Genomic DNA, 27,722 nt, shown 5'->3' on the forward strand with positions numbered 1-27,722 from the left:
TCCCAGAATCGGTCACCACAACATAATTATCCAAAAAAATAAAAAAAATATCCCATGAATAATATTATTTTGTACGGAGGAGCGACCTTGACTATATTCAGAGGACCACAAGGCAATTGAATAGTCTTAAATATGAGAAAAGAAATTTGTTGGAGAGTAGCCATCATCCTCCTTTCCATGCACACGACATACATTTATTATATCTAGCAATCCAACCACCCCCAAGAAAATAAAGATGAAGAACACAAAAAAACAAGTGATTACAAGGCAAGTGGGTGTGACTCACTTGGCTTTATTGTTCATGCTGATTGGCCTCATTCATTAGGGTTCCTCTTGGGTACAAAAAAACCACTTTCGTGGTCGGACTTTCTTACCGTTCGTGTAGCAGTGATTTTAGAAAATATTTGTAATATTTTTAATATTTAAAAATTTTTATTATCTAAGTGTTTAAAAAATTAAAAATATTTTATAAAATTATTATCAAACATACTTTTTTTTTTTTTTTTTTTAACATATCTCATATAAATATTTTAAAAATATTCTTTATATTTTTAATTATTTTATAAAAAATAATTAAATATAGATAAAATTTATTTTATAATAGAGTTTGTTCTTACACTGAATTTTCAAAAAACTAATTTATATTTAAAAGTAAAACTCTTTTGAACTAATTTAAAAAATAAAATTATTTTTAAAAACATTTTTCAAACATGATATTATTTTCAAACATGAGTTTGGATTAAATTCATGTCAACATTTTGGTGACAAATTTGATATGATTTGATTGATTTAATAATCCTTATAATTTTAAACTAATTAACTCAATCAGAAGATCCAACTCAACCTTATATTTAAATAAGATGACTTAATTATTACATCAGTTATTATTTATTTAATAATTAGATAAAATTTTGATTTATATTTTTTACATGATTATTATATATATTGGATTTGAGTTGATTTATGTAATAGAATACTTACATTTTAATATGATAAGAATATGACTCACCCATACATATTTTTAAAACATATTTAGAAACGTATCAAACATGTTACAGAGGTACTTTTGTTCTATAAAATATCATAAAATAATTTTTTTATCAATTTTTTTATCGTAGAAAAAAATGCACATTAATCGATTTAAAATACGTTAGAACGGGTAAATCAAACCAAAATTCGTAGTTTTTTCTCAAATTAATTTAATAAAAATTTAAATTAAAAAAAAAAAAAGCCAACTTAATTCGATTGTGTTGAGGAAAGAGACAAATAAATGAATTAGACTTTAAATGTTGCACCTGCTTTTTGCTGGCGTATTAAATGAAGCATTAAAAAAGTTGACTTCCACTGCCCCCTCTATTTTAGGTTTTCTTTTGATAATCTTTTTCTTCTATTTCTATGAATATTTTAATTTCCCTATATAGAGTCCAAGGGTTTGACTTAAAAAAAATAAAAAATAAAAACATGTTTGATAAATATTTTTTTAAAAAAATATATTGTTTAAAAAATAGATTTAAGGTGTATTTAGATTTTTTTAATAAAATTTTTGAAATAAAATTAAAAATTTGAAAAACAATTTAAAAACTTTAGAATTACAAGTATATAAACGTATATATAAAAAATAAGATGAGAAAACTAATTTTAAAAATTATTTCTAAAATTTCTTTTTTGGAGAATCATTTACCTAAACATTATCAATCAAAACTGAAATCTCTATTTCTCATACATTTTTTTTAATTCTTAATAATTAATCAAACTCTACCTTGTTTATCTTAAGATGTATGATTACCTAAACTAATAACTAAAAATTTATTTGAATTTTTCTCTATTTGTTTTATTGTATGGTTGGTTTAAAAATTAAATTAATTTTTTTTTTCTTTCACATTAGTTAATGTTATGCCACACCCTTAGATTATTTTTGGATTTAATAATCAAACATTATCATAGACTTTAAAAAAATCCACAATGGATTTAATAATCATATTTTTTTGTGTGGTGGATATTGAGAATCTTATCCAAGCCAACTTGGTATATATTAGTAGGTTATTATGTAATAATTTAAATTTTTACATGGTATTAAAATCTTAAATTCCATAGCGAGTAGGTTGACTTCATAAATAAGATCACAAAATTCTAGGTTTGGAATAACAATCATACCAAACTCTTTTAAGCAGTCTTACTTTTGGTATCATTGGTTGCTTTTCTTGTACATTTATCATTTTTTTTTTTTTTTGCATTTTTCTTATTTGATTTAAGTGAGATTAAAGAAAGTCTATGAATATGGTAAGAAAAAAAAAGTTATTAGATGCCAAAATTAAAGGTATGTTTTTAATAATATGAATAAAACTTAAACATAAAAAAAAAAAAAAAAAAACGTTTTTTAGCCTTATTTCCGGTAAAAAGTATTATAAGCTTACGTATGATATAAAAGTTTTCAAAATATTATTCGTATATTTTTTTATTACTCAAAACACTAAAAGAGAAAAAAAACATCTTAAATTTATTATAAAAAGTAAAAACAACCTAAACTGTCAAACTGTTTTTAAAATCAAATTTTCTTTTCTCTCATTAACCTTTTAGAAAATGGTTTTATTTGATTAAAAATAGAAAAATTAGAAAAAAAATGGTGAAATTTCATTAAAATAACACGATGTTTTCTTCATTATCAAACCATCTACAATGAGAATTTTTAGAGTTTACAAAAATATTGAGCAGTGAGGGACAAGCAAAAGCCCAAGAACACAAGAACCGAGAGGTGATGTATTTGAACGCTTCAAACTCGGTAACCCATGTAGCCAACTGGCTATCCTGTTTACCAGGCAAAAGACCAGGACCGTGGAGCTAGCCCCTCATCCCCACAATTATTGAAGTTTCTCCCAGTCTTTCCCCTCACCTTCAATGAAGGTTCTCTAGTCACCAGCCAATTTTTTTTCCACATTTACTCGTGTTTTTCTGTTGACGCACCAACCTTGATTCTTCTTCCCCTTTTCAGTATAAATAAGCACAAGTGTGATAGTCATAGACATGTGCTTGGTCCCGTGGTCTTACATTCAAACGTTTGGTCTTCAGTAGAGAGAGGGAAGAGAGAGAGAGGGGGATTTGAGAGGACCTGGTTTTGGGCTGGCAGGTAAGCCGGAGTGTTTGGTTTCCTGGATTTCATTTTCTAATGGTGTGTGCTGCTTTTTGAGTTCATTACTCTGGATGGGGTTGTGTTTTTTGGAGTTCTTTTCTGGTTTGATTTTGAATTTGATGACTCTGAATTGACTTCTGGGGTATTGATTTGGAGGGTGTTTTTTTTGGGGTGAAGAGAAACTAGTTTTTTCTGTTTTTTGAAAAACGGGTTCTGTCTTGGAGGAAATCCTTTCTAGTTTGTTCTGTATTTCCTTTAATTTTCGTCTGTTTATCCTTCATATGGGTCTCTGAAGCTCACAAATTTTAGTTCTTTGATTTTTTGTAATCAGGTGACTCACACAAACTGAAATTTGGACCGCTATTCAATCCATGGGACTGTCTCTCTCCACACTGTCATCTGCGTGGAATCAAATTCTAGAACACCAATTTTTCTGGTTCTCAAAACCCATTGAGACGCTTATGGTAAGAACAACGAGCTTGGAGAGAAAAGATGGAGAGAAGGCCATGAAAGCAGCTAGCTTCAAGTCAGATGAACCAGAGAAGAAGATTGTTGAAAGGTCACTAAGCTTCAAGAAGTGGGAATCTGAAGAAGCAAACGTTGAACCGTCTGTTTCTGTGTCATCTAACAAGATAATCATGGAGAAAGTGGATTTGAATTCAATATCTTTGAAGAGTAAAATCAATGGATCACCAATCCATAAATCAAAACCCACAATTTCTCTCCCTGAACCCATGATCTTGTTTTCTCCTAGACCCATTAGCCAGCTTGATGCTGCTGCAACTAAGGTTCAGAAAGTCTACAAAAGCTATAGAACTAGAAGGAACCTTGCAGATTGTGCAGTTGTGGTTGAGGAGCTCTGGTTTGTCCCTCAACATTTAGTTTTTCAATTCTTTGTGTTCTATTACAATAATTCTTATCCCTTTAATTCAAAATTTTCAGGTGGAAGGCATTAGATTTTGCAACTCTAAAACGTAGCTCTGTATCATTCTTCAACATTGGGAAACCAGAAACTGCTACATCGCGATGGACACGGGCAAAGACAAGGCTTGCCAAGGTGTTTGATCAGTGTCCTACTAGTATTTCCCATGTCTTTTGTTTGGAGACTTATCCCATAAAAATATAACTAAATCCCTTTTGTGGTTGCAGGTTGGGAAGGGGTTATCCAAGGATGAGAAGGCTCATATGCTAGCCCTACAACATTGGCTTGAAGCGGTAAGCTCAACAGTAATATACTTCTTGCATATGTTTTATTAGGCTGTGTATTAGTCTTTGAGTTGCCATACAGAAGATGGCAAACCCGAAAAACTATTAAACATTTTTTTTTTAATCAATTCGCTTAGATGGTAGTCATATGTTGCCAATTGTTGTAATGGATATGCCTAATCGTTTCTTTTTGCCGCGCAGATTGATCCACGCCATAGGTATGGACACAATTTACATTTCTACTATGATGCCTGGTCTGCTAGCAAGAGCACCGAGCCCTTCTTCTTTTGGTAAATACTCTTTGGAGAGCCAGACTCTTGATTTTGCAGCTTGCCCGTCTTTTACCGCAATGTTCTTAACTTGTCTTTTTGCTTGAAATGAAGGTTGGATGTCGGTGATGGTAAAGAACTAAATCTACAGAAGTGCCCAAGAGCCGTATTACAACGCCAATGCATTAAATACCTTGGACCAGTGAGTCTTAGCCCTCTGTTCATGTATACATACATACAATACAGTCTATGTGAAATTTCCCACTGATCGCTGTTTTTTGATATTGTAGAATGAGAGGGAAGCGTATGAAGTGATAGTAGAGACTGGAAAGCTCGTGTACAAGCAAAGTGGAATGTTTCTAAACACTGAGGAGGATTCTAAGTGGATCTTTGTGCTTAGCACATCAAGGGCTTTGTATGTTGGGCAGAAGAAGAAAGGTGTCTTTCAGCACTCAAGTTTTCTTTCTGGAGGGGCGACGACCGCTGCAGGAAGATTGGTCGCCCATGATGGGATTCTTGAGGTACCCACCATGAGTAATACATCAAGTCGTGGCTTTTATAGTGTTCTATTCGTGTTTTGACCTTACTCCTTCTCGGCTTTTTTTCCAGGCAATATGGCCATACAGTGGTCACTACCTCCCATCTGAAGAGAACTTCAAGGAATTCATCACTTTCCTTGAAGAACACAATGTGGACTTAACCAATGTCAAGGTACTCAAATCACTTCAAAAAACTCGTCTTCCAAACTTTATGGCCATAGGCCTATACCTGATCATGCTCAATTGGTCATTGTTTCCTCTACAGAAATGTGCGGTAGACGACGACACCCCTTCATTTAAAGTCACCAGCGACGAGTCCAACGCGGAAACCATGGAGACTGAGTCATCATTTGTTGCAAGTGCTGCTGATGCGGAGGAGCCCATCAAGGACTCAACTGCTGATCAAGAAGATGACACCAAGGCAGCAGCAGCCACTGCAGAAGCACCGGTCTTTGATTTGGCTAAGCGATTATCCTGCAAGTGGACGAGTGGGGTTGGACCCAGAATTGGATGTGTTAGGGACTACCCAGCAGACCTCCAATCTCAAGCTCTTGAGAAGGTTAACCTGTCTCCTACAAATACACCCAGCCACTCCAGGAACCGGTTGCCCATCCCTTCACCAAGGCCGAGCCCCAAGGTCAGGATCTCACCAAGGCTTGCATACATGGGGATCCCTAGCCCAAGGGTGTCAGTTGTTGCGAATTAGGGGTTGCATGACCTTAGCAAGGGCACAGCTTGTGCCCTTAATGAGAAGGGAAGGGGCTTTTACCCTATATGATGAAGTGGTTCTTTGATTAGTTTATTGACAAACCATTGTATATACAAGTAGCTGAATCTGATTTTGTAGCCTCCAGTGGTATTAAATAATTTTGTACTCCGGATAATGACTTCATTTTTTTTTTTTTTGCTTTGTAAGTTGTGAATATGATGTTGCAGTGCATTATTGAGCAACTTTTATTGAATGATTGAAGCACTGCTTTCACTTTCTCTTAGCTTTGCCTTTGCCTTTTTCCTTGATGCCAAACAGATGTTATTTGTCCATTGTTTTGTTTTGTTTTAACTTTTTTCTTCTATCTCTATCTTTAGTTACAATAAAGTATGATGGAAAAGAAATGATAACTAAAATGATTTTTTCTGATGGAAAAAACAAATGAAGATCAAATATACTTCAAAAAAAAAAATGTAAAAAATTCAGGGCTTGTTTGAGGACTTTTGTCACTTCTAAGGCACAAAAATTTGTTTGAGAAGTTTAATATGAAATAATTTCCCATCTTGTTCTCCATGTTTTCAATTCTAAAAACACTTTAAATTATTTTCAATTTTAAAGAATAAAATACAAAAAAAATTGTTTTCAAAAACAATTTCTAAATAAAAGCCTCCTATATTTTTGAATTATATAAAAGATGAAAAAAAAAGTAAAATAAATTTAAAGAAATATATAAAGATAATTTATTAATTTTAAATTTATTTTTTATTTTGCACCCCTATTCCTAAATTTTTAGAAACCAAAGATGCCCAACAAAAATTAGAAGGAAGAGCCTGTGAATCAAACCCTAGTTAGTGTGGAATTTAGCTTTGACTTTGGCACCAAGAGACTATTGACCAGTAATTTTCCCCCAAGTTTCTTCTTGGAAAGTCTAGGCATTTTGTGGAAAATGTTTTCCATGCTGTACTTGTGGCCAAGCATGATAAAATGGTCAAAGTGGAACCAGTTTTAGTCAAATTCTAATCAAATTCCACACAAGGGCAATTGCTCTCATCCCAACACACTTTTTCTTTTAGTGGCTGTCTAAATTAGAATTCTGCCAACTAGATTCCCACCCTCAAATACAAGGGGTTTAATCAATAGTTGAGTTCTATTTAATTTTCTTTTAATATTTTTTAATTAATTTTAAAACCTCTAAATTTGGCAAATTAAATGTCATCTTATTCCATAGACTAAGTGATAATTTGATGGAACACTAAAACCAAGTTTGGGAGAGTTTTGGTTTAACACAAATTTTACCCATCTTTGAATAAAATTTTATATTTTTTTAATGTAATTTATTTTTATTTTGGAAAAGCAAAAAAAAAGTGAAGAATCAAAAACTAAATGCTATCATTTGAGGAAGTAGTTTTATTTTATCTTATTTTATTGTCTTCATGCATGTGCCCATTGGAATTTGGATTGAAAAGAGGGGAACTAAATAATATAAAAAAATTATTTCAAATTACATATACGTTCAAATCTTATTGCTTTATACCAAGTTTAATATTATCATTCTATACATCGATTTTATTATTTTATATCTTAATTTATTATTTATACATCGTTTTCATTCTTTTGTATTTTGAACTTACTGTTTGCTATCATTTTTTTGATCTAGATTTTACCTTATATTTTAAAAACTAAAATGCAAATATATTAAATATCTCTTTCATACCTTAAATTCTTTCTTTTATATAATAAGAAAGCAAAGTCAAAATTGAGTTTTAAAATTGGTCAAAGTAATGCAAACTTAGGTGAAATTACTTTATCTACATCCTTGTGTTTGGTTGGTGGGAAAGTGGAGAAGAAAGAAAAAAAGAAAGAAAGAAAACAAATTTTGGGTTATGGAACTTGGGGGGTTGGAAACAATGATGGAAAGACAAAAGGTGTTTTTGTGCAGATTGCAATTTTTTTCAACTTTGCAAATCAATTATTGATTGCTATTTTGACCTTTCAAGCAAAAGTAAGGGTCATGTTGGGAATCTTAAGTTTCTTGCCTTCAAATGGATTCCATTTTCATGATTTTTAGTGTAAAGTTGGGTACAAGTTGAGGGGGAGGTAGAATAAGGTTTCAAGTTCCATGGAATAGTTAAAAGCACAAATGAAAATCTATCTGCTGTTCAACACACTCATTAGTAAGAGTAATTTTTTAAAAAAAATTTAATTTTTTTTTTAATTACAAGAATTAAGGTGCCTTCATGCATGTGGCAAAATGAGTCAAGATGAATTTTCAACTCACTTTTGAGGACAAAGAAAGCTACATCTCACCAGTATTTCAAAGCCTGACAAATGAAAATCCAACTTGTTAAATTATGTATTCTAAGTATTAGTCATATTTTATTGGAAAGAAAGGTCAAGTCTTTGTCCTGCCTCTTATAATATATTCAATATTTATGCTTTATGCCTAGGGTTGGCTTGACCCTTCTGTTTGGTTGGTGGGAAAGTGGAGGAAAAGAAAGAAAACAAATTATGGGCCATGGAATTTGGAGATTGAAAACAATGATGAATGTTATATTCTTATTGTGCAGATTGCAAAGTTTTTTACTTTCTAAACCAAATATTCATTTCTCTTTTCAACTTTTAGGCAAAAGTAGAGGTTCTGTCAATCTGTTGGGAAATTATCAGCTTGTTACATTTATGAAGTTTTTAATTTTCATGGAATAAAGCACACAAACTTTTTTTAAATTTTTTTTAAAAAAATTTGAAAATAGTACAAGAATCTTTTGAGACTTATAATGAAGATATAATAAATTTAATTTTTAAAAATTTGAAATATTAAAATTAATATCAATATCTAGACACGAAAATTTTAAATTAATACCATATAAAACCTACAAAAAATTGAAAATGATAATAAATGAAGAAAAAATAGAAAGGGTGTTTGAAACAAGTTGAGACAAGGACACCCATCTAATTAATAATTTTTATAGTAAAAAAAAAATATTAGTGTGTAAATACTATAAATATCCTAAAAAAGAAATGAAAATGGTAACCTAATTATTGGTACAGAGAGGATGAACCCATCATGAATTTGAATATTTGGGGTGGAATCATAATCTAATTATACTAAAATTAGTATATATAAAATTTTAAAATGGAAAAAGGGAACATGAGGGACCAGACATGGTTGAAGTGAGCAGATCTTCCAATGACTTTATTTGGGATTTTTGTCTGCTTTGTTGTTGGTGTTTTTGTATCTTTTCATGGTCTGACCAAAAGGGGTCGTGCCTTTTCATGATTTTTCTAAAAGGTGTGCCTGGTTTTCTTGTAATATTTTGAAGAAGCTAGGGATGTTTGTTTAGATTCTGACAGGGATTTGAGCGGGAACTGACTCGTTTGTCAGTTATATTTCGAATTTCAAATGTTCAACGGCTCTCTGGTCGATGCATAGGCATAGCCACCCAATCAAACCAACCAAAACCCACTTCGCTCTCCCTCTTTGTATTGTATCTCTCTAAACCCTGTTTCTCTCTCTTCAGTTATCTTCCTTCTCTCTTTTCTTTTTCTTACTGTGAAGTGTGAACTGGTTTGTTTATTTTAAGGTATTTGGAGGTCTGTTTCTTGGAGAATCTGAGCTTTTTCTTGCTTGTTTTCGTCCAAGCAAGGGTTTTTGAGATATGGGTGGTTCGGGAAAATGGGTGAAAGCGCTGATAGGTCTCAAAAAGCCCGAGAAAGACGACCATGTAAGCTTAGAATTTTCGCTGCAAAGCTAGCATCTGTTTGGTTGCCAGGAAAACTCAGCAAAGCAAAAGAAAACGAAGCTTTTTCTGCATCTTATCTTTTGTTTGGTTTTATGTTTTAAGAGCTGGAAAATGAAAATTTTAGCTCAGCTGAGCAAATAGCTGGGTGGAGATGTGATTTTGAATTTTCTCATAAACTAGACGGTGTCATAATTTTTTTTTCTCTCTTCATTTTTTGTCTGTAGGAGAAGGTGGGGGGTAAGAGCAAGAAATGGAGGCTGTGGAGGAGCTCATCAGGGGAAATGGGGTCTTCATGGAGGGGATTCAAAGGAGGGCATAGAGCTTACTCAGAGGGATCTGACTCTTCATCAGTGGGTACTGATGCTTTCACAGCTGCTGTAGCTACAGTGGTTCGAGCTCCACCCAAAGATTTTAGAGTTGTGAGGCAAGAATGGGCTGCAATCCGGATCCAGACTGCTTTTCGTGGCTTCTTGGTAAATGGGTTTCTTTGTTGTTTGTTCATTTGTTCGTTTATTTTTATTTTTTATTTTTTGTCTCTGTATGGTTTGCTGAGAAAATGATGGAAAATAATAGAGAAACACCAAAATTTGGAACTCTGGTGTTTTACTTCATGGAATCTGAGGCGAAAAAACTCAGTTTCAACTCGATCTACCACGCATACCTCATTGTCGCATTATAATGTTGAGATTTTGACTTTTGGAAACCAGATAAATGGAACACAAAAGGTTCAACATGTTATTTTCCTTTATTTTCCTCCTTTTTCTCAGCTAAAAAATGGAGGGAATTCTCTGTTAATGGGTTAATAGATCTATGCAGATGGATAGTTAGAAACTTAACTGCAACTGCTAAATCAGTAAGGGTTCTAAGCCCCATCAACCTTCAAAATTTTCACCAGAAATAGTTAGAGTACATTTTTGAAAACTAGTAACCCATAGATCTTAATGTATGAGTTTTAGATCTTCACTAAAAATTGCTCTCTAGGTATATACTTTGAAAATCCTAGAGTCACATATACAAGTTTCAGCTCTTTGTTTGAAGTTTATGCAGTCATGAGATAACACTTTATCTACAAGCAACAATTTAACACTAACTGAGAAATCAGAAATTCCTTGAAGTTTGAAGTTTAAGCTCCTGTTGATTGCTTATTGTGTTCTTCGTCTGATTACCATTTGATTTGAAACTGGTTGTTATTGCTTTAACTTGATTTGAGAATTTTTGAATTTAAATACAGGCAAGAAGGGCTTTGAGGGCCTTGAAGGGAGTGGTTAGGCTTCAAGCTCTAGTTCGCGGCAGACAGGTCAGGAAGCAGGCTGCTGTGACACTAAGGTGCATGCAGGCTCTTGTTCGAGTTCAAGCCCGGGTTAGGGCTCGTCGTGTTAGAATGTCCATGGAGGGACAGGCTGTGCAGAAGTTGCTGGACGAGCGCCGCAGCCAGGCTGATCTCTTGAAAGAAGCTGAGGTACAAGAACATATGAAGTTGAGTTGGTATATTTCTCTTGTTAATTGTATTAGATTTATGGATTAAAGTTTTCTCCAACACATTATAGGAAGGATGGTGTGATAGTAAGGGGACGTTGGCAGATGTTAAGACCAAGTTACAGATGAGGCAAGAGGGAGCCTTCAAGAGAGAAAGGGCAATTGCGTACTCTCTTGCTCAGAAGGTAATGAGATATCAAGCTTCAAATTCTTTGCCATCTTTCCCTTTCACTTCAATGAGATTGTTAACTTCAGTTCTGTTTCAGCAATGGAGATCAAGCCAGAATGCAAATTCCCAAACAAATGTCTCAGTGTCTTCAGTCAAGAATCACGAGCTTGATAAGAGTAGTTGGGGATGGAGTTGGTTAGAGCGTTGGATGGCGGCCAAGCCATGGGAGAACAGATTGATGGAGCAAGCCCACACTGATCCATCAGAGACAACTCCACCTTTTAAGCACTGTATGAACCCTCTCTCAGGCACCCATTCAAAATCTTCAGAACCAGGCTCAGTGAAGGTGAGAAGGAACAATGTAACTACCAGGATTTCTGCAAAACCTCCTCCAATTGGGTTAGTCACTCGGTCATCTTCAAGTCCAAGTTCTGAGTTTCAGTACGATGAAAGCTCAGCTTCATCTTCAATTTGCACATCTGCTACTCCTGTTTCTGGGAACACTGTCCTGACTTCAGATAAAACTGAGGACAGCAGTAACTATCGGCCAAGTTATATGAACCTGACCGAGTCGACCAAGGCAAAGCAGAGATCTCACAGAGTTCAAAGGCAGTCTATGGATGAATTTCAGTTTCTCAAGAAATCAGGGTTATACTGTAATGTAGATACAAAAAGCAGTGCTGGTTCTGATCCTCCATCAGTTAATTTCTCTAAGCCGCTTTACCTTCCAACCCGAATGGATAAAGCCTCTGTGAAGGTAAGGGAAAGGGAGAATTGCTTTTATGAGTAAGAAGGGAAAGATGGGGTTGGCTTGTGTTTGTTGCAAAGATCAACTTCTTGTTGTTCTCTATGATGGAGAAAGTACTTAAAGTTAGAAGCTCTTGTGCCATCTGTATTCTGTACTGAAAATCCATGCGGGGAGAGCCATTTTTCTTGTGTGAGTTGAGAGTTGTTTTCCCAGTGTAAATTATTGAGTTTGGTTCTTCAATTAAGATGTTTAGACTCCCATGTTTCTTTTCTGATCAGATTGATCAATGATAAGTGATATGTTCATGCTAGGATCTTTTATTTAAAGCATTAACATCACTAATGAAAAGCTTGCTCAGCCAAGTTCATTTCATGGTCTTCTTTTGATGGCTATGAGCTTGACACTGCTTGAAGTTGAGCAGTAAGCTGTACTCGAGTTCCAGAGGTTTCTCAATCTTGGGGGAATGGTGAAAATACATGGTTTTGGTATAGATGAATCAGTGTGAGCTTTATTTCTAGCAAGGAGAACTTCTGGCCTAGGCATGCTCGAGGCCCAATTCCAAAGGGTATGTAAGTATAAAGATGCCTTTGTTTCTTCTCCTCACAATTTGGATCAAACCTCTCTAGCTGAACTTGTCCGGTTCTGGGAAACTTTTTGGATCTTTTGCTAGAACCCCTGGTGCCATCCAGATCCAGGAGCCCTGCATTTACAGACAAATAAATATATATACAGTTCATGCAGCATTGCACATATATTTATCTGCAACATTTAAATATATGATGCATACCTTTGGGAGAACATAACCTCCTATCTCTACTTGTGTGGATGTTTCTCCCAATTAATGGGGTGAGTGTATAAAACCTCATTGCCTCTTTCACAATCTGCAGTTAAGAAAATCAAACTAAAGAAAGAAACATCGAATTTTGATGATAAATGAACAAAAAGAGACTTTGCCTGATCAAGATAGGGGAGTTTGTGGTGGAGATCATGAGCTGTGGGCATCTGATCAGGCAGGCCGAACCTGTCATTCTCTTCAAACAACTTCTGGATGCTCAGCAATTAGATAAACAGTTGAAGACAATGTGAAGGATGTTGTTGCAGACCCTGCAAGTAGGTGTTCATGAGTAACTGCACTAAGGTAGTCCATGGTGAAGACATTCTTCGTCGCTTTCTCTGACTCCCTTGCATTCAATATAACTGACAAGAAGTCCTTATAACCTCTATCCTTGTCCTTCATCCTCTTTGTGACAATCTCATCAAGCCTGCAACTCAGTTTCTCACTAATCTGCTCAACTTTCCAGTCCATTGTACCAGGTATCCTCTTAAGGATATGATGAATTGGTTTTTAGAGTATGGGGAAAAGCAAGCCTATAATGATCGAGAAAGATCCCGATAGATCCACCTTAAGAGTTGCAGTGGAGTTGAATAGTTTGAAAACGAGGGAGAATTTTATACAATATGAAAAAGACACCACCAATTATTTATGTATTCACTCTTTTAAGTCTCAGATTACAAAACCTGAACCCTTATCCAACGACTTAAATTTCATCATGTTCATTGAACGGCCAAGACAAGGAGTTTACTTAAAGCATCAACATTACTGATGAAAGGCTTGCTTAGCTAAGTTCAACCATTTTCATGGATGTCGTTTGATGGCTCTGAGCTTGACAGCATGTTTGAAGTTGAGAATTATGCCATACTCAAGTTCCAGAGGTTTCTCCATGTTTGGGGAATGGCGAAAGACATATCTTTGGTATAGATGAATCAGCGAAAGCTTTACTTCTTGTAAGGAGAACTTCTGGCCTAGACATGCTCGAGGACCAATTCCAAAGGGTATGAGAGCATAAGGATGCCTTTGTTTCTCCTCCTCACAATTTGGGTCAAACCTCTCTGGCTTGAACTTGTCTGGTTCCGGGAAATTTTTTGGATCTTTTGCTAGAACCCCAGGTGCCAACCAGATCCATGTGCCCTGACAAATATATACAAGTTCATATACTCGTTAATCTAATCTGTATAAGAATACATGCATACACATTTACATGTTATAACCAGGGCTGCAACTTGGCCTGGTTCGTTAGATTGATGTTTCAAGCTTAGTCCGAATTAAGAAGCAATCAACTAGAGATCATCGCAATTCTCTAAGCTCGGGTTGGTTAGGGTAGATTTGGGTTGGTCGGGTTAGACTCCAGTTGTAGAATCCATTGATAATATTTTTTTTTAAAAAAATCTATATATTTATATGAAAATTTAAATAATAAATATGACAAAATTTTAAGATAGCAACAAGAAAAAAAAAAAAAATATATATATATATATAAACGAAAAAATCATATGATATAATATAATTTGATATTTTTTCTTAAAAATTTATAAGGAAAATGAATATTATTTTATAAATATTGTAAAAACAGAAAATCAGGTTTGGGTTAGGCTTGGGTTGTCCAAACCTTGGCCCGAGCCCAACCCAAATTAAGTTTAGGTTAAATAACCTAACCCAAACTCAAATCTGAGTATTGAAAATAATTGCTCAAGTCCATCCAAACATTGGATTGGATCGGACTAACCCATCCAAGTGGCACCACCCATTTTTACAACATTCAAATATGTCATATACCTTGGGAAGAACATAGCCTCCAATCTCTACTTCTGCAGATGTTTCTCTTGCAACTAATGGGGAAACTGTATAAAACCTCATTGCCTCTTTAACAACCTGCAGTTAAGAAAAAGGAAGCAAGAATAAATAGTGATCTTTGATGGGTCAGACCCAATTGGGATCAAAAGTAGACCTAATGAATGAGAAAGGAACAACAAGAGACTTTGCCTGATCAAGATAGGGGAATTTGTGCTGGAGATCATGAGCTGTTGGCATCTGATCAGGCGGACCGAACCCGTCAATCTCTGCAAGCAACTTCTTCTCCACTTCTGGATGCTCGGCAATCAGATAGATAGTTGAAGACAATGTGAAGGATGTTGTTGCAGACCCAGCAAGTAGGTGTTCATAAGTAACTGCATTAAGGTAGTCTGAGGTGAAAATATTCTTCATGGCTTTCTCTGATTCCCTTGCATTCAATATGAGAGACAAGAAGTCCTTGGAACCTCTATCCTTGTCCTTCATTCTCTTTGCAACAATCTCATCAAGCCTGCTGCTCAGTTTCTTGTTAGTCTGGTAAATTTTCCAGTCCATCGTCCCAGGTATTCTCTTAAGGATATGTTGAACTGGTTTTTGGAGAATGGGGACAAGTAGGCCTAGTATAATTGAGAAAGATCCTGATAGATCCATCTTAAGATTTGTGGTAGAGTAAATATGTTGATTGATGAACTCTGATACTTCATCACTGTTCTTAACTTCATTGCTGGATGGTGGTTTGGAGAGACCAAAATGAACCCCAAATGCAGCTTGCCCAATTACATCAGTGGCCAGTTTGAGGGACAAATTGGAAAAAGTGATATCTTCCTCTTCAGAAGACGGGAGATTTCGAAAGGCTGGTTCAATGAATGCTTGCATGGTTGGCACCAGGTTGGCTAGGTGAGATTGCTGGTAGACTGATATTATGGTGTTTCTCATTGTTGACCACCTTGCATCCCTGCAAAGCCAACTTTCATCAGATATACTGATCACTTTAAATCAACTCACTTGAATTTAAAATCTGCTGGCTTTCTTCTTTTTAGCTTGGTATAGATTGTTGGCTCACTCAAGTCAGATACATATGGCATCTAACTCATTCTTATAGTCTATGTATTTATGGAGATACATATGGAGAAATACCTGGTGAAGAAGAGACCCTTTTGGTGGAGAGGGGATGCTGAGATGGCAGAGGGAATGCTTCTGTTGGGAATGTCTTTGAATTTCTTTATTCCAACTTCTCTACAGAGCTCTGCATCTGCTACAATCACCAGGGGCTGTCTACCCACATGGAACCTACCCCACAATGAATAAGATCATTGCAAAATGGGGAAAAGGAAAAAACAAAAGAAGTGAAATATCAATATACAAATGGTTTTCTGATGTGGGGGGTTCTGAAAAGGGAAAGTAAATCCAGACCCACATGAAAGATTACTTACAGATGAATAAGAAACTGGGAATTCATTGAAACAAACAAATGTGCAACAAGAAATTCAGAGGGCAGGGAGTATAGCAACCAAGGGCACTTGTCAGGGCTCAGAAACATTTTTTGGGTTTGTCTATTTCTACACTGTTTTAGGTGTCCAAAAGAGGCTTTTTTCCAACTTTAGTTTTACTCGAATCTTATCATCCATTCAAGTCTTTTCATGGGGATAAGGTGGAGACAGTAGTGTTGGCTGAGTCACAAAAGATTTGAAAAAGCAGAATGAAATGTATCTGACCAAAATGAGACCATGGAGCAATGGAACTGTGGCAGATGACTATTTCCTATTTTTACTCTTTTTTTTTTCCATTAGCTTTGATCATTAGTGCCCAAGAAGAGGAGATAGGTTTGAGGTTTTGGGTAAGAAACAGAGAATTAAAACCAGATAGTGGGGTAGGTAAAACACCAGGCTCTCCCTAGCCTCTTGGCTTTGAAAGCAAAAAAAAAAAAAAAACCAAAGCTCAGGTCAGGGGTTCAAGACCTGGTAGAGAGGAGGGGAAGAGGAAGAGCAATAAAAAATTGGTATTCTAAAATACCACTTTTTACTTGATTCCCTTCTTTGTCCCATGCAGGGGAAATGAAGAAAAGAGCTGTGAACTCACCTGAAAATTGGACCATATTTTTTGGCAAGGACTGAGAACACATCATGACCATACTTGGCCATCAAGGGGAGGTGCCCAACAAGAGGGAAGACTGGTGGACCTGGTACCCTTCTCACCCTCCAATAGGGTTCATACAAGTAGCCCAAAAGTCCTCCTAGCATAGCCAACACTGTGAAGAAGGCTGGTGCCATGGGTGTCCTTATGAAGGACACCCCAATCTGTATCAAACCTTGGAGGGCTGCATCCATATTGAGAGAGAGATTTTAATGAAGAAAGAGAGATGGAGATAGAGAGATATATATATTGAAGGTCTCTGCAAGAGACCTTTCTTAATTGATAAGGTCCCTATCCCTCTCAGTAGGTGGGTGATGCCCACTTAGCCTTTTCTTCTCATTGAATGATAACATTTGAGAAATGCCCACCCTGTATTCTATTTTCTTACTAAGTGGCTATTTATTTCCCCCCTGATTGGTGAAGAAAATTCAGAGCTCTATATTTTCACTGTCTCCAAAAACAGCCACAGCACAGCTGAAGCCTTGGACTGCTGAAATGAGGCTCTTTTCCAACTCATGGCTGGTCTTTTTATCTAATCTTGTGCCTGATTTTTATTTAATCCATGTTCTTGCTTTCAATGACAAGGGAGTTGCATTGTCTTTCTAGGAGAGAATATCCTTCTCATTTGATAATGGCATTGTTGGGATGCCCTTTTGGATTATATGCTGTCATTGTTTGAGCTTCCTCTTTATAACGATTACTATTATGCATTAAGAACAATTATTCCCCCTTTTTTTTCCCTTTTTTATTTGATTTTACGTCACTAGAAAAACAAGAAGGAAGAAAATGAGAAGAATATATTTTTTATGTTTTAAAATTATTGTACATGGTGTATAATAAAGAGATATTGGGGGAGAGAGAGAGAGATTTTGATGAAGGAAGAGATATTGGGAGAGAGAGATATATATATATTTGAAGGTCTCTGCAAGAGGCCTTTTTTAATTGATAAGGTCCCTATCCCTCCTCCCATTAGGTGAATTGATGCCCACTGAAGCCTTGTATCCTCATTGAATGATAACATTTGGGAAACGCTCACCCTTTATTTTATTTTATTACTAAGTGGGTTTTCTTCTAATTGGTGAAGAAAATTCAGAGCTCTATGCCCATAGATTTTTACTACGACTCCAACCACAGACACAGCACAGCTGAAGTATGGGTTTGTCTTCTTATCAAATCACCTTTTTTTTTAAGAAAAAAAAAAAATTGAGATCATAGGATTTGTTAACTATTCTAACACATTGCAAGCCAAAGTGGGATCATTTCCTCTTTGTTAGCAAAATAAGCCCTTATTGTAGGTTGGAAATTTTGTTATATTTTATTTTCTAACTTAAGAATTTTTTTAAATAATAACTCACTCTTTATTGAAAATCTAAAACTGCTATTCATCTAATCGAAAAATCACAAATATATCTAAAAATATTAGACTTTTGGTATATTAGGTTTATAAAGCTTACAAAAGGGATTAGTATATTTTTCTGAAATTAAAAAATATTTTTCTTTAATATTTAAAATCTACTCAAGTAGAAAACAATGCTCAAGAGGTAGTTAAATGCACTCAAGTGCTCCTATCGAATTTCTCATAATATTGTTGAGATATTCATGTAAATCAAGTTTGGAAACTTTGAAATATCAACTCCCTAGTGTTTTTTTGTGTATATATACCTCATTATAACCTTTTTAGATTTAGAGATTTGGAGATGAACTTGATCGGAGAGCAAGTCTAATAAGCCACACCATTCCCAATCTCTTAAGAAAAATTCAAGCATTGAATTTAGTTGTTGAAGACTTCCTTCCCTTCAGTGAGGGTAATGTGTATTCACTAGAGTACTTAAAAGTTGCTATATTGTGGATGTGGAACTGATTATAAGTACTGAAAAATAAGTTTTAAGGGTAAAACTATCAAATAAATTTGTGTAACTTATTCTTATATAGTGAATTTAAATTAGATATTTTATAGCACGTGGTTTTTTTTTTCATAATTAGTGTGAAGAGTTTTCAATGTAAAAATTCATATATCTCATTGCTTATTTTTGTGATTTTGGGATTACTTCGATCATATGTAATATCTTGGATATCCCGCAGGTTTAATTGGGTTAAAAACTCATTTTCTTATTTAAGAAAATTTTTAAATATACTCATTCACCCTTGGTGGGTGTTAACCTACACCATCATTCTCATGTTAGAAAGAGAAAATTCCACCAATTTAGAACTGCATATTCTAGTCTTCCCTGAAGATTGATTGAAGAGATGACATGAAGCCAAAGATCAAGATTTTATTGAATAAACATCCAAATAATTTATTCATTAAAAGGGCATACCCTAAATAATCAGTTCATATAATACTGATACACCAACTGATATTTACACAAAATATAAATATACAGAAGTCCTATAGGAGGCAGAGACAGAGACCATAGCTCTGAAAATGAGTCAAAGATTGAGAACCCTTCTTTCGAGTCTGGATCTGAGGTTTGGCCTGCAAAATTCACCAGAAGAAAAAAACACACAATTATAAAGCAATAGAAACTGAAAAAAATTAGAAGTTAAAAATTAAAAATTAAAAACCAATCATCATCAAAGGATACAAAAGAACAGGTTCATAGGTTGGCCTCTTTGCAACTTTCACCAATCCCTGCGGTGTGACAAACCATGAACTCCATCAGTAACAGACAAAAGCAATTCTATATGCAGACAACAGAGGCCAAATTTCATAAGCCATACCCAAGAAGAGAAACAGTGAAGAAGTTGCAGAGGCCAATTCAGCAGACCAGAAGAAAAGACCAATTGATTTAATCAGAGCATTTCTTCATGATTTGGACCTGAGAAAAGCCATTTGGTCCACAAGGTCTTGGAAGTCCTCACCCCAGTCTGAAGGCGTTGCAACCAAATCCTCCACCTCCACATCAGTTTCTGGTTCATGATGATCACCCAGTCGGAGTGGGGGTACTTCTTCCTCATTGCCAGCAATCAGATCATCACTCAATAGTTCCTCCCAGATTACATCATTGACAGAACCCAAGTTGTTATCAATGGAATCCGCTTTCGGGTCCTTGATATCTTCACTTGATTCATTGTCCCAGCCGCCTGAGAAAAATGTCTCTATCTCTGATTCAATACCCGACATGTCCCCATCATCTTGATTTGTGTAGCTGAACGCTTGGTCGATGCTTGCCACCGTTATCACTTCCTGCAAATTCTCAGCACTTTGACTGGTGGTTAATCGTCGTTTTCGCCCGATTTCAGCCCCTCGAAGTTCCCTTCTCTGCTGGATAAATTGCTGGACAAAGGAAGGGTTGTTTAATGCTTTGGCGAGAAAGGTCATCATCTGCATCTGCTTCTTCTCTGTGTTCTGCATTCGACCCTCCATGGCAACTAGTTCATTCCTGGAATTCTGTTGTTGCTGCCGCAGCTTCCCGATCTCTGCCATTAATACGTTTCTGTCTCTCTTCAATCTTTCAAGTTCATCCTCCAATCCGTATTGCCCTAATTCCACACAAGCTCCTAGTCCTCCTTGCTGTGTATTCTGTGAGACATGTCTTCTTCTCTTGATGTTCTTCAGCAGATGCTTCTGCCCTCCCAAAAACCCTTCATTTGCAAACTCCCATCGATCTGGATCGACTTTTCTAAAACCCTGCATCCATTGCAAGCATCAAAGCCCATCAGAATCAAAGCAGTAAAGATTGAAACTTATAAAAAAAAAATCAAATTAACTCAATATAAACTAGAATCAACACAAGACTAGTGCAAACATCATGAAATTACAATAGTTTAGAAAATATTCAGAAGATTATCAGACAGAATCCTGGATGGACAGAATTCAGATTCGACCTTACAAAACAGCAACACAGGATCAGAATGACAATATTTATCAAAACCCACAAGAAAATAATCATGTAAACCCTAAAAATACAAACTCCCAGATTCAAATTCCATGAATCCATAAAGCTGAAGGCAATTGAAAGTTTCAACAAAGCTGCAACCCAAGTTTGGTGAAAACCACTCAGAACAGTAGAATTAAAAAAACCCACAAAAAATATGCAACAGAAATTTGATAGAACCCTACATTGATAACCAGCATGATCAGATTCATACAAACTGCAACGAACCCAGAATACAAAAACCAATTCCCAGAGCAAAACCGAAGCAACCCAGGTAAGATCACAGAAAATTAAGAAGAAAGAAGCCCAAATTCAGAGCACTTACATATGTGTTGAGCTGGCGAATGAAGCTGGAGAAGTTACTGTGCTTGAAGTACCTGGGAAGAAGAGTAGTAGAGAACTTGTGCGAATCCCAAACAATGAAGCTGTTGCGAGCTCTACTCCACGAGACCACTGAGTCGGTTGCTGGGTCTTCCACCATATCGAAGGTCTTCGTAAGAAATGGAGGCGGACCCACCTCGTGCAGACCCTCCAATGGGTGAGGAGCAAAGCCTGGTGAAGAAGATGATGATGATGATGAGCCCATAGTCCATGAAACCACTGGTTCTTCTTCTTTGACCATCACTCCGTCCATGGCTTCTTGCTTCTGTGTTTCCTCTGCAAAAATGGTGAAATGAAGACGATTCTTGAGAGTTGAGAGTTGAGAGTTGAGAGTGAGAGGTTGAATTTGAAGAGTGGAGGAGGGAGAGAGTGTGTGACTTTAAGGACAGGGAAGCGAAACTTCTGGAATGAGTGAGATTTTTTGGCTGTCAGGTTCTGAACTTTGTCAGAATTTTCCTCTGTTGTGTGGCCACTGGCCCACGTAATCACACCAAAAGTTTCTGGAAAGTTCCTGATATTTTGAGATGAAAAAATATAACAAAAATAAATAATAAATAATAAATTGTTTTGATTTGGAGAACAATACTTATTTTTTATGTTAGGAAAATTTGATGGAAAATATAAAGAAAAAAAAATAAAAAGATGAAATAGACAAAATGAAAAAAATATATATATATATATATATATATTTAAAATTAATAAATTATTTATATATTAGTCATATTTTTAATAAAACAAATATCAACAAATAATTTTTCTTACCTTTTTTTTAATATTTTCCTAAAATCAAACATAATATAAATATAAACTTATTTTTCATTTTCTTCATCATTTTAAGATTTAAATACATATTTTAAAATTATATATATAATATATTCTTATCTTTATATAAGAAACATTTAAGAGTTTTTTAAAAATAGAAACAATTTGCATATTTATTTTTTAAACATTTTTTCATTGAGTAATTTTTAAATAAAAAATTAATATTTGAATATTCTATTAAAATTTCCATTTTCTTTTATTTTTCCTTTTAAAAAAATATTTGTTTTACTGTTAGGAACATCAATGGATCAATGGGTTTTAGATGGTAAGAAAGGCCCAGGCCCAAATTCTTTCTGGGTCCATAATGAAATTGCTTGGATAATTTATAGTGGGTCAAAAAAAAAAAAACAAAAATGGGCCCATACTACCAGACCTCTAGAGCACAGCCCAATAAACATGGTAAGGCACATGATAGGGTAATTTTATAAGTACTTCAAATCAAGAAATAAAAAATAAAATATTTTAATGAATTTATATTATTTTCAAAGGTAATAATAATGAATATATTAAAAGAATATCTCCTAATAATCATTTTTTATTGTTAAAAATAGTGATAATTCAAAATATTAAAAAATTATTATTTTGAAATTTACTTTAAATGACTTATTTGTAAATAAAACCAACACCACATTTTAATTTAATACTTTTTCCTCATATATTATTTCAATCATCATTTGATTTAGAAATAAAAACAAATTTTTTATTTACCGTTGACATACTTAAAACTTTGGTAGATATTTCTATTCTTCGTACCATGATCACTAACTTTGATATCAATTCTTGAATCGGACTTTGATTGTCTCATTTGAAAACCGATTAATGTCTAATAAAGAATAGGTCAGACCATTTATGATACTCGACATCACAAATAATTATTTAGATGTCGACATTATAGCAGTAGAACGTCTTTTTCTTTTCCATCCATTTCTTCTTTTAATCATCTTTTCCTTCCCAATAATACACTAAATGAAGAAATGTGCATAAAGTAGCAAAGCAATAGTGGGAGGCCTCAATGTATAGTAGTGGCAATGGACCATCTCCCAAACCTAAAAGCAATGGGTGCAAATATCCTACTCATAAAACACTATAGTCTACATGTAAAGGACCTTACTTTTATTTCAAGGATGGGTCCAAACATGGCATAAAGCTCCAATGCCCTAAAATAATTGAACCCCCAAAAGATATACAATTGAGATTCTATAGAATTTAGTTCTCTAAATAACCATGGAGAGGCCCTTCCTCTATCCAAATTAACATGCCCAAATTTTTGTGTCCCTGCACTTAATGGAACATTTGGTTGGTGGGTCACCCAATTGATATTAATTCCCATAACCCATAAAAAAAAAATATATTCAACATTAAGTGAGTAAATAAATTAATAAAAATATGAATATCCAAACTATATACTTTCATAATTAAATTAGCCCATGAAGCCCCTTCCACATATCAATTGAAAAGTGCTCACCCTAGAAGCCCACATGTGAAACTTTCATTGATGTGACCATTATTCTTTATAAAAAGTACCACAAAAAAAGCTAAGTTACATTTACACGTACATACACTATGTCAATGGATTTTGTGCCACTAATAGTGCCTATTGATCATTAAATTAATAAGAAAAATAAAAAATAATAATAATAAAAACAAAATAAAGAAAGAACAAAAAAAAATAAAACAGTCGATTACCTCATTTGCTAGCTGTTACACGTCACTTGCATCATTGATGGGCCCAAATCTACCATGCCTCCTTAAAAAAAGTCGTTGCCCTATTTTATTTATTTTTGATTGTTTGTGAAGTATAAATTAAGGTTTATTTAAAAGAAACATGTGAAAGTTTAATTAAAATAATAGAATATAAGGATTCTATTAATAAAGAAGTATGTTAATAATGTGGAGCAATTTTACTTAACCTTCCAAGAAATTCCAAAATTCAACATATGATTCACATTATCTAAATAAAAAATTGAATAATACCTAAACCAAAATGTTAATATAATAAAAAGATTACATCCAATCCATAACTACGTAAAATTTGATTGAGACTTAATGCCACAACTTAAGTACAAATAGATATTATTTTTTTAAGTCTAAATCAAAAAAAAAAATTTGTCAAATTAGACTTCAATTGTCAATATCAAGTTGGATTGGATTGAATTGTATTATATATATTAATAATGATTTACTCACAAATTGATTTTATTTTTTCAAGTTTAAATTGATTAAAATTAGTTAATTTAGATTTGGGTTGTTAATATCGGATTAGATTGTACATATTAATAATGATTTTTTAAAAATAAATTTATCCAAAAACATATAAAATGAAATATATGATAAGCTATAAAATATTAAGCACGATATTATTTGAATTCATAACCTAAATTGACTTCGAATGGCAGAAACTCTACACAAACTCAATTATAATATTGAAAATAATTTTTCAAATTGATTCAAATATGGTAGTATTTGAATTGGGAACTCGAAAGCGAAGTCACCATCCAATAGGTGGGACTAGGGACAAACAAAACCCTAAATTTTGTGGGTTGGATTTAATAATTGAGATGATGAGGTATGCCACGTGTAGGGTGGAAAAAAGTAGGGGAGTGAGTCATGGAAGAAGAGACAAAGGAGTGACGTGGCAGAAGGCAGTGGGGAAAGATCCCAAATTTTGAGAGGATCAAGAGAACTACATTTATGAACCGACAAAGATTCAGATCATGACGTGATCATCCCGGTCCCACGCCCACTGACCTGTCACCTCAGCTTGCGTCACCCACCTGTCACTTCAATCAGTCAACCCCCAACCTCACTGTATATATCTATTTTTTTTTTATTTTTTATAATATTTTAATTTAAAAACCCAACGGCGCCGACAGCTTGTCAAAGCACCTCTTTAATACAAGGGGCGCTGCTAATTTGCGCCAATTGGGCCTCAACACCATTTCATTTTTCCCTCCCCTAAATTCAAAACCATTAAAATCATAAATGAATCAGGATAGGGATGCGGGTAGAATAATAGATTTGAGGAGCCTGATTCGCTGACACCTGGAAACCGTACACGTAATACATCCTAGATCACTACCTTCCAGACGGGTACTGGACCTGTGGTCGCTCACGTGGGGGTTCCTCTAATCATTTCACAAACCCCTGGTTTTCTAACTCACGCGCCAGTCTAGCGAGTGCAGGGGACGTGGTGCTGTACGGGGTACGCTAAGGCTACGACTTCCATGCGTGGATGGTGGAGTGTTCTCCACGCTTGTTCTATGCGCGTGAGCCATGAGGTCATAACGCATTTATTTCTTTACTTTCTGTTTTAATATCTAAAATATTCAGGAAAAAAAATTATGCTATGGTTTACTGGATGCGTTTAAGTCATACGAATAAAAAAATTTATTTTAATAAAATTTTCAGATAAATGCCTTTCTAATGATTTTTTTTTAATTCTCTATTTATATTGAACTCTTTTCTATCAAATAAAATAAATTTTAAAAATATTTTTGAAAAAAATTTAAAATTATATATCTAATCCATCACAAAATTTTAAATTTTAAATTATGCTTAAACAATGATGTAAGAATCTAAATTTATTTTCAAATTTATAATTATTTTATAACATAATTTTCATATATTAATTTAATCGTTTTCAACCATGCGGATGTTATTGATTATGAGTCTAAAAGTATTCAAATTTTTTCTCTCATATCTATAAGACATCACAATCACCTAAGTGCAGATACAATATATTTATTGTATCGTATAAGATTATGGGACTAAATAAATAAACATTCCTTACAAAGCCAAATAAAAGTTTACATCGAATCGATAATCGATTCTAATATTATTTATAACAATCTATTCCTAATAATGTAAATGAATTTTAAAGTTGTAAGGGCTTCTTTAACTGATAGTACACACTACGTACATGATTAGGAACATAATGTTACATTAATATAATTGAAATCATGTCTCAAAAGTATAATTTAAAATTTGTGATTGTTTAAATATTTATATTTTAAAAAAATATATTGATTTTGTATAATTTTTGCAATAAATTATATTGCTAAATTTTAATTAATTAATTAATTATTTTTGGGACACTTTTGGTGATTAAAAGGAGCCCACGCACCCATAATGTTTGTAAAAGAAAAATGAAAAAAAAAAATAAGTAGCTTCACGCCACCATAATGGCAAAATGTTTATGGTTGGAGTATTTTAAAATATGTAACATGACTTTATTCTTGAGTGCAATTTTCCCTTTTGTATGAAAGGACGGGGATTAAACAAGGATTTGCATTATTTTTGAAATCTTTGGAGTGGGCCACACAAAACAAATGTCACAATTCACTTTATAAAAATTGTTGCATTTGAATTGTATGTGGTCAAGATTTACATCAACCCTTTATTTATTTATTTTTAATTTTAGATAATATAATTTAATTTTATATAATATAATTTTATTTTATTTAACCTCCACCTATGTCCACATACAAAAGTAGTTTCCCAAGTCAAAAAAGTAAAATTTGAAGTCCCAATTTCACAAGTCACTTTCAAATCAACTCAACCTTGGGTGCTCCCTTTTTACCCATCATATCATATTTAGGGAGCACCAAAACTTTGGAAGATTATTCCCCTAACTAAATAGTTGAAATTATATCAAGGGTAAAAATGGTATCACACTATAGAATTATTCGACATTTATCGGTATGTAAATCAGGTCGTGTCACTTATACAACTCTTCACTTTTGTTAATTTATACTCAGGTTATTGCTTTATACTTATTATATGATTTCATTTCTTTACATTATAATTTTATATTTTTATACATTTTATTTAATAATTCAGATTTTATTATACTTTTTAATCCAATTTTAAAATTGTAAAGCACAGTTTTTGAAATTATGAGATTTGAGGTTATTAAAAAAAGAAAATTGAATTTTTAGTCAAAACTTTGTATAGAGTTTCAATACATGATTTAAAAATCGGACCGGTTAGTCTGATAATCAATCGTCCAATCCAATTGTCAACTAGTAATCAAATCAATCCAGTTCACCTTATTAGATTAATTGGTTGTTGAATTTTATATATCAATGAAATCAACCGTTAAACTGGTGAATTGAACGATTTGTCGTGAATTGAACAAATTATAGGGTTTTTTTTTTTTTTTAAAGTCTAAAATGGTGTTTTGATGTATTTTGCACTGAAACAATGTCGTTTCATCTAGGCAAAAATCTACTTTTACAAGCCCTAGCTCCTCAACTCGGCTGCTCCACACCAACTGCCCCTTGCTAGGAGCTTCCCTCAGGGCCTCAACCCCCCACCTTTGACATCTCTAGCCAGTAGGCTTGCTTCGATGCTAATGGCGACATTGACGGACGATAGTGATGCTAACGATTGTAATGCCCACGACGAATCCACCGACAAGAACTTAATTGTTGTTCGACTCCCTTCTTCATTATTTAGATATTTATCATTTGATTTATCTAATTATTTTTTTTTTGATATTTGTATCATTTTTAATTTCTAATTTTTTAAATTCTAATTCTTAAATACGTGATTTTATATATTTAAATTTCTGAATTTCGATTTAAATCATTTTATTAATTCGAAAATAATTTTTTTATTATTTTGAAATAAGTTTTTAATTTAAAAATAAATTTTAAAATTTGTGATTTTAAAATAAATAAATGATTTTCAAATAAAATTTTTACTATCAAATATATATTTTTTATTTTCAAATAAATTCTGATTTTTTAAATTTGTGATTTTATATTAATGACTTTAAATTTGTGAATTTAAATTTCTAAATTTTGATTTGAATAATCTTATTCATTTAAAAATAAAATTTAAAATTTATTATGTTAAATTAATTTTCTATTTAAAAATGAATATCTAATTTTAA

General features: G+C 33.7%; 5 protein-coding genes across 11 annotated transcripts; 2 read left to right on the plus strand and 3 right to left on the minus strand.

Annotated features, from left to right (window-relative positions):
* The first annotated feature begins 2,693 nt into the window (after nt 1–2,693).
* Nucleotides 2,694–6,133, plus strand: LOC100250890 (IQ domain-containing protein IQM1). Of its 4 annotated transcripts, none has more exons than XM_002278472.5 (9): nt 2,694–3,124; nt 3,459–3,989; nt 4,070–4,184; nt 4,277–4,342; nt 4,535–4,623; nt 4,717–4,804; nt 4,893–5,123; nt 5,212–5,313; nt 5,407–6,133. In XM_002278472.5, exons 2-9 carry the CDS (start codon nt 3,499–3,501, stop codon nt 5,845–5,847), a joined length of 1,623 nt encoding a protein of 540 aa, XP_002278508.1. In that variant the 5' UTR covers nt 2,694–3,124; nt 3,459–3,498; the 3' UTR covers nt 5,848–6,133. The 4 variants fall into 4 exon arrangements, with proteins under 4 accessions (XP_002278508.1, XP_059592124.1, XP_059592123.1 ...); XM_019219603.2 differs by having other exon boundaries at nt 2,769–3,166; XM_059736141.1 differs by having other exon boundaries at nt 2,760–3,166; nt 5,212–6,133.
* A 3,171-nt stretch (nt 6,134–9,304) lies between these two features.
* On the plus strand, nt 9,305–12,241 carry LOC100254187 (protein IQ-DOMAIN 6). Its single transcript, XM_002279018.4, has 5 exons — nt 9,305–9,572; nt 9,815–10,063; nt 10,822–11,049; nt 11,138–11,251; nt 11,333–12,241. Exons 1-5 carry the CDS (start codon nt 9,507–9,509, stop codon nt 12,023–12,025), a joined length of 1,350 nt encoding a protein of 449 aa, XP_002279054.1. The 5' UTR covers nt 9,305–9,506; the 3' UTR covers nt 12,026–12,241.
* Nucleotides 12,242–12,432: 191 nt separating this feature from the next.
* Nucleotides 12,433–13,289, minus strand: LOC100249079 (cytochrome P450 711A1). Its single transcript, XM_019219266.1, has 4 exons — nt 13,087–13,289; nt 12,938–13,004; nt 12,771–12,864; nt 12,433–12,683 (listed from the first exon to the last, which is right to left on the minus strand). The coding sequence occupies exons 1-4, from the start codon at nt 13,287–13,289 to the stop codon at nt 12,433–12,435; spliced, it is 615 nt and encodes a 204-aa protein (XP_019074811.1).
* Nucleotides 13,290–13,442: 153 nt separating this feature from the next.
* LOC100243924 (cytochrome P450 711A1) lies at nt 13,443–17,166 on the minus strand. Its single transcript, XM_002279050.5, has 5 exons — nt 16,692–17,166; nt 15,750–15,902; nt 14,805–15,567; nt 14,598–14,693; nt 13,443–13,952 (listed from the first exon to the last, which is right to left on the minus strand). The coding sequence occupies exons 1-5, from the start codon at nt 16,937–16,939 to the stop codon at nt 13,620–13,622; spliced, it is 1,593 nt and encodes a 530-aa protein (XP_002279086.3). The 5' UTR covers nt 16,940–17,166; the 3' UTR covers nt 13,443–13,619.
* A 1,832-nt stretch (nt 17,167–18,998) lies between these two features.
* LOC100245740 (heat shock factor protein HSF30) lies at nt 18,999–21,412 on the minus strand. 4 transcript variants are annotated; one of them, XR_785545.3, is made up of 3 exons: nt 20,949–21,408; nt 19,467–20,376; nt 18,999–19,377 (listed from the first exon to the last, which is right to left on the minus strand). XR_785545.3 is itself a non-coding variant. In XM_010650040.3 (3 exons), exons 1-3 carry the CDS (start codon nt 21,255–21,257, stop codon nt 19,073–19,075), a joined length of 1,227 nt encoding a protein of 408 aa, XP_010648342.1. In that variant the 5' UTR covers nt 21,258–21,412; the 3' UTR covers nt 18,999–19,072.
* Between the last annotated feature and the right edge of the window lie 6,310 nt (nt 21,413–27,722).

Source organism: Vitis vinifera, chromosome 4, assembly GCF_030704535.1.
Source record: "Vitis vinifera cultivar Pinot Noir 40024 chromosome 4, ASM3070453v1".
NCBI classification, from domain to species: Eukaryota; Viridiplantae; Streptophyta; class Magnoliopsida; order Vitales; family Vitaceae; genus Vitis; species Vitis vinifera.

What these genes read in the sequence shown, in the direction of transcription:
- LOC100250890 (XM_059736141.1), top strand. Translation starts at nt 3,499, where the DNA reads ATGGGACTGTCTCTCTCCACACTGTCATCTGCGTGGAATCAAATTCTA. An exon ending in GTTGTGGTTGAGGAGCTCTG is followed by an intron (nt 3,990 to 4,069) that starts GTTTGTCCCTCA and finishes CAAAATTTTCAG; the next exon opens with GTGGAAGGCATTAGATTTTG. An exon ending in CAAAGACAAGGCTTGCCAAG is followed by an intron (nt 4,185 to 4,276) that starts GTGTTTGATCAG and finishes TTGTGGTTGCAG; the next exon opens with GTTGGGAAGGGGTTATCCAA.
- LOC100254187 (XM_002279018.4), top strand. Translation starts at nt 9,507, where the DNA reads ATGGGTGGTTCGGGAAAATGGGTGAAAGCGCTGATAGGTCTCAAAAAG. An exon ending in AGCCCGAGAAAGACGACCAT is followed by an intron (nt 9,573 to 9,814) that starts GTAAGCTTAGAA and finishes TTTTGTCTGTAG; the next exon opens with GAGAAGGTGGGGGGTAAGAG. An exon ending in CGTACTCTCTTGCTCAGAAG is followed by an intron (nt 11,252 to 11,332) that starts GTAATGAGATAT and finishes GTTCTGTTTCAG; the next exon opens with CAATGGAGATCAAGCCAGAA.
- LOC100249079 (XM_019219266.1), bottom strand. Translation starts at nt 13,289, where the DNA reads ATGGACTGGAAAGTTGAGCAGATTAGTGAGAAACTGAGTTGCAGGCTT. An exon ending in AACTCCCCTATCTTGATCAG is followed by an intron (nt 12,865 to 12,937) that starts GCAAAGTCTCTT and finishes TCTTAACTGCAG; the next exon opens with ATTGTGAAAGAGGCAATGAG. An exon ending in GAGGTTATGTTCTCCCAAAG is followed by an intron (nt 12,684 to 12,770) that starts GTATGCATCATA and finishes CTGTAAATGCAG; the next exon opens with GGCTCCTGGATCTGGATGGC.
- LOC100243924 (XM_002279050.5), bottom strand. Translation starts at nt 16,939, where the DNA reads ATGGATGCAGCCCTCCAAGGTTTGATACAGATTGGGGTGTCCTTCATA. An exon ending in AAGGGTCTCTTCTTCACCAG is followed by an intron (nt 15,568 to 15,749) that starts GTATTTCTCCAT and finishes TTGGCTTTGCAG; the next exon opens with GGATGCAAGGTGGTCAACAA. An exon ending in GAGGCTATGTTCTTCCCAAG is followed by an intron (nt 13,953 to 14,597) that starts GTATATGACATA and finishes TATATTTGTCAG; the next exon opens with GGCACATGGATCTGGTTGGC.
- LOC100245740 (XM_010650040.3), bottom strand. Translation starts at nt 21,257, where the DNA reads ATGGACGGAGTGATGGTCAAAGAAGAAGAACCAGTGGTTTCATGGACT. An exon ending in TTCGCCAGCTCAACACATAT is followed by an intron (nt 20,377 to 20,948) that starts GTAAGTGCTCTG and finishes CAATGGATGCAG; the next exon opens with GGTTTTAGAAAAGTCGATCC. An exon ending in TGCAACGCCTTCAGACTGGG is followed by an intron (nt 19,222 to 19,607) that starts GTGAGGACTTCC and finishes TGAATTTTGCAG; the next exon opens with GCCAAACCTCAGATCCAGAC.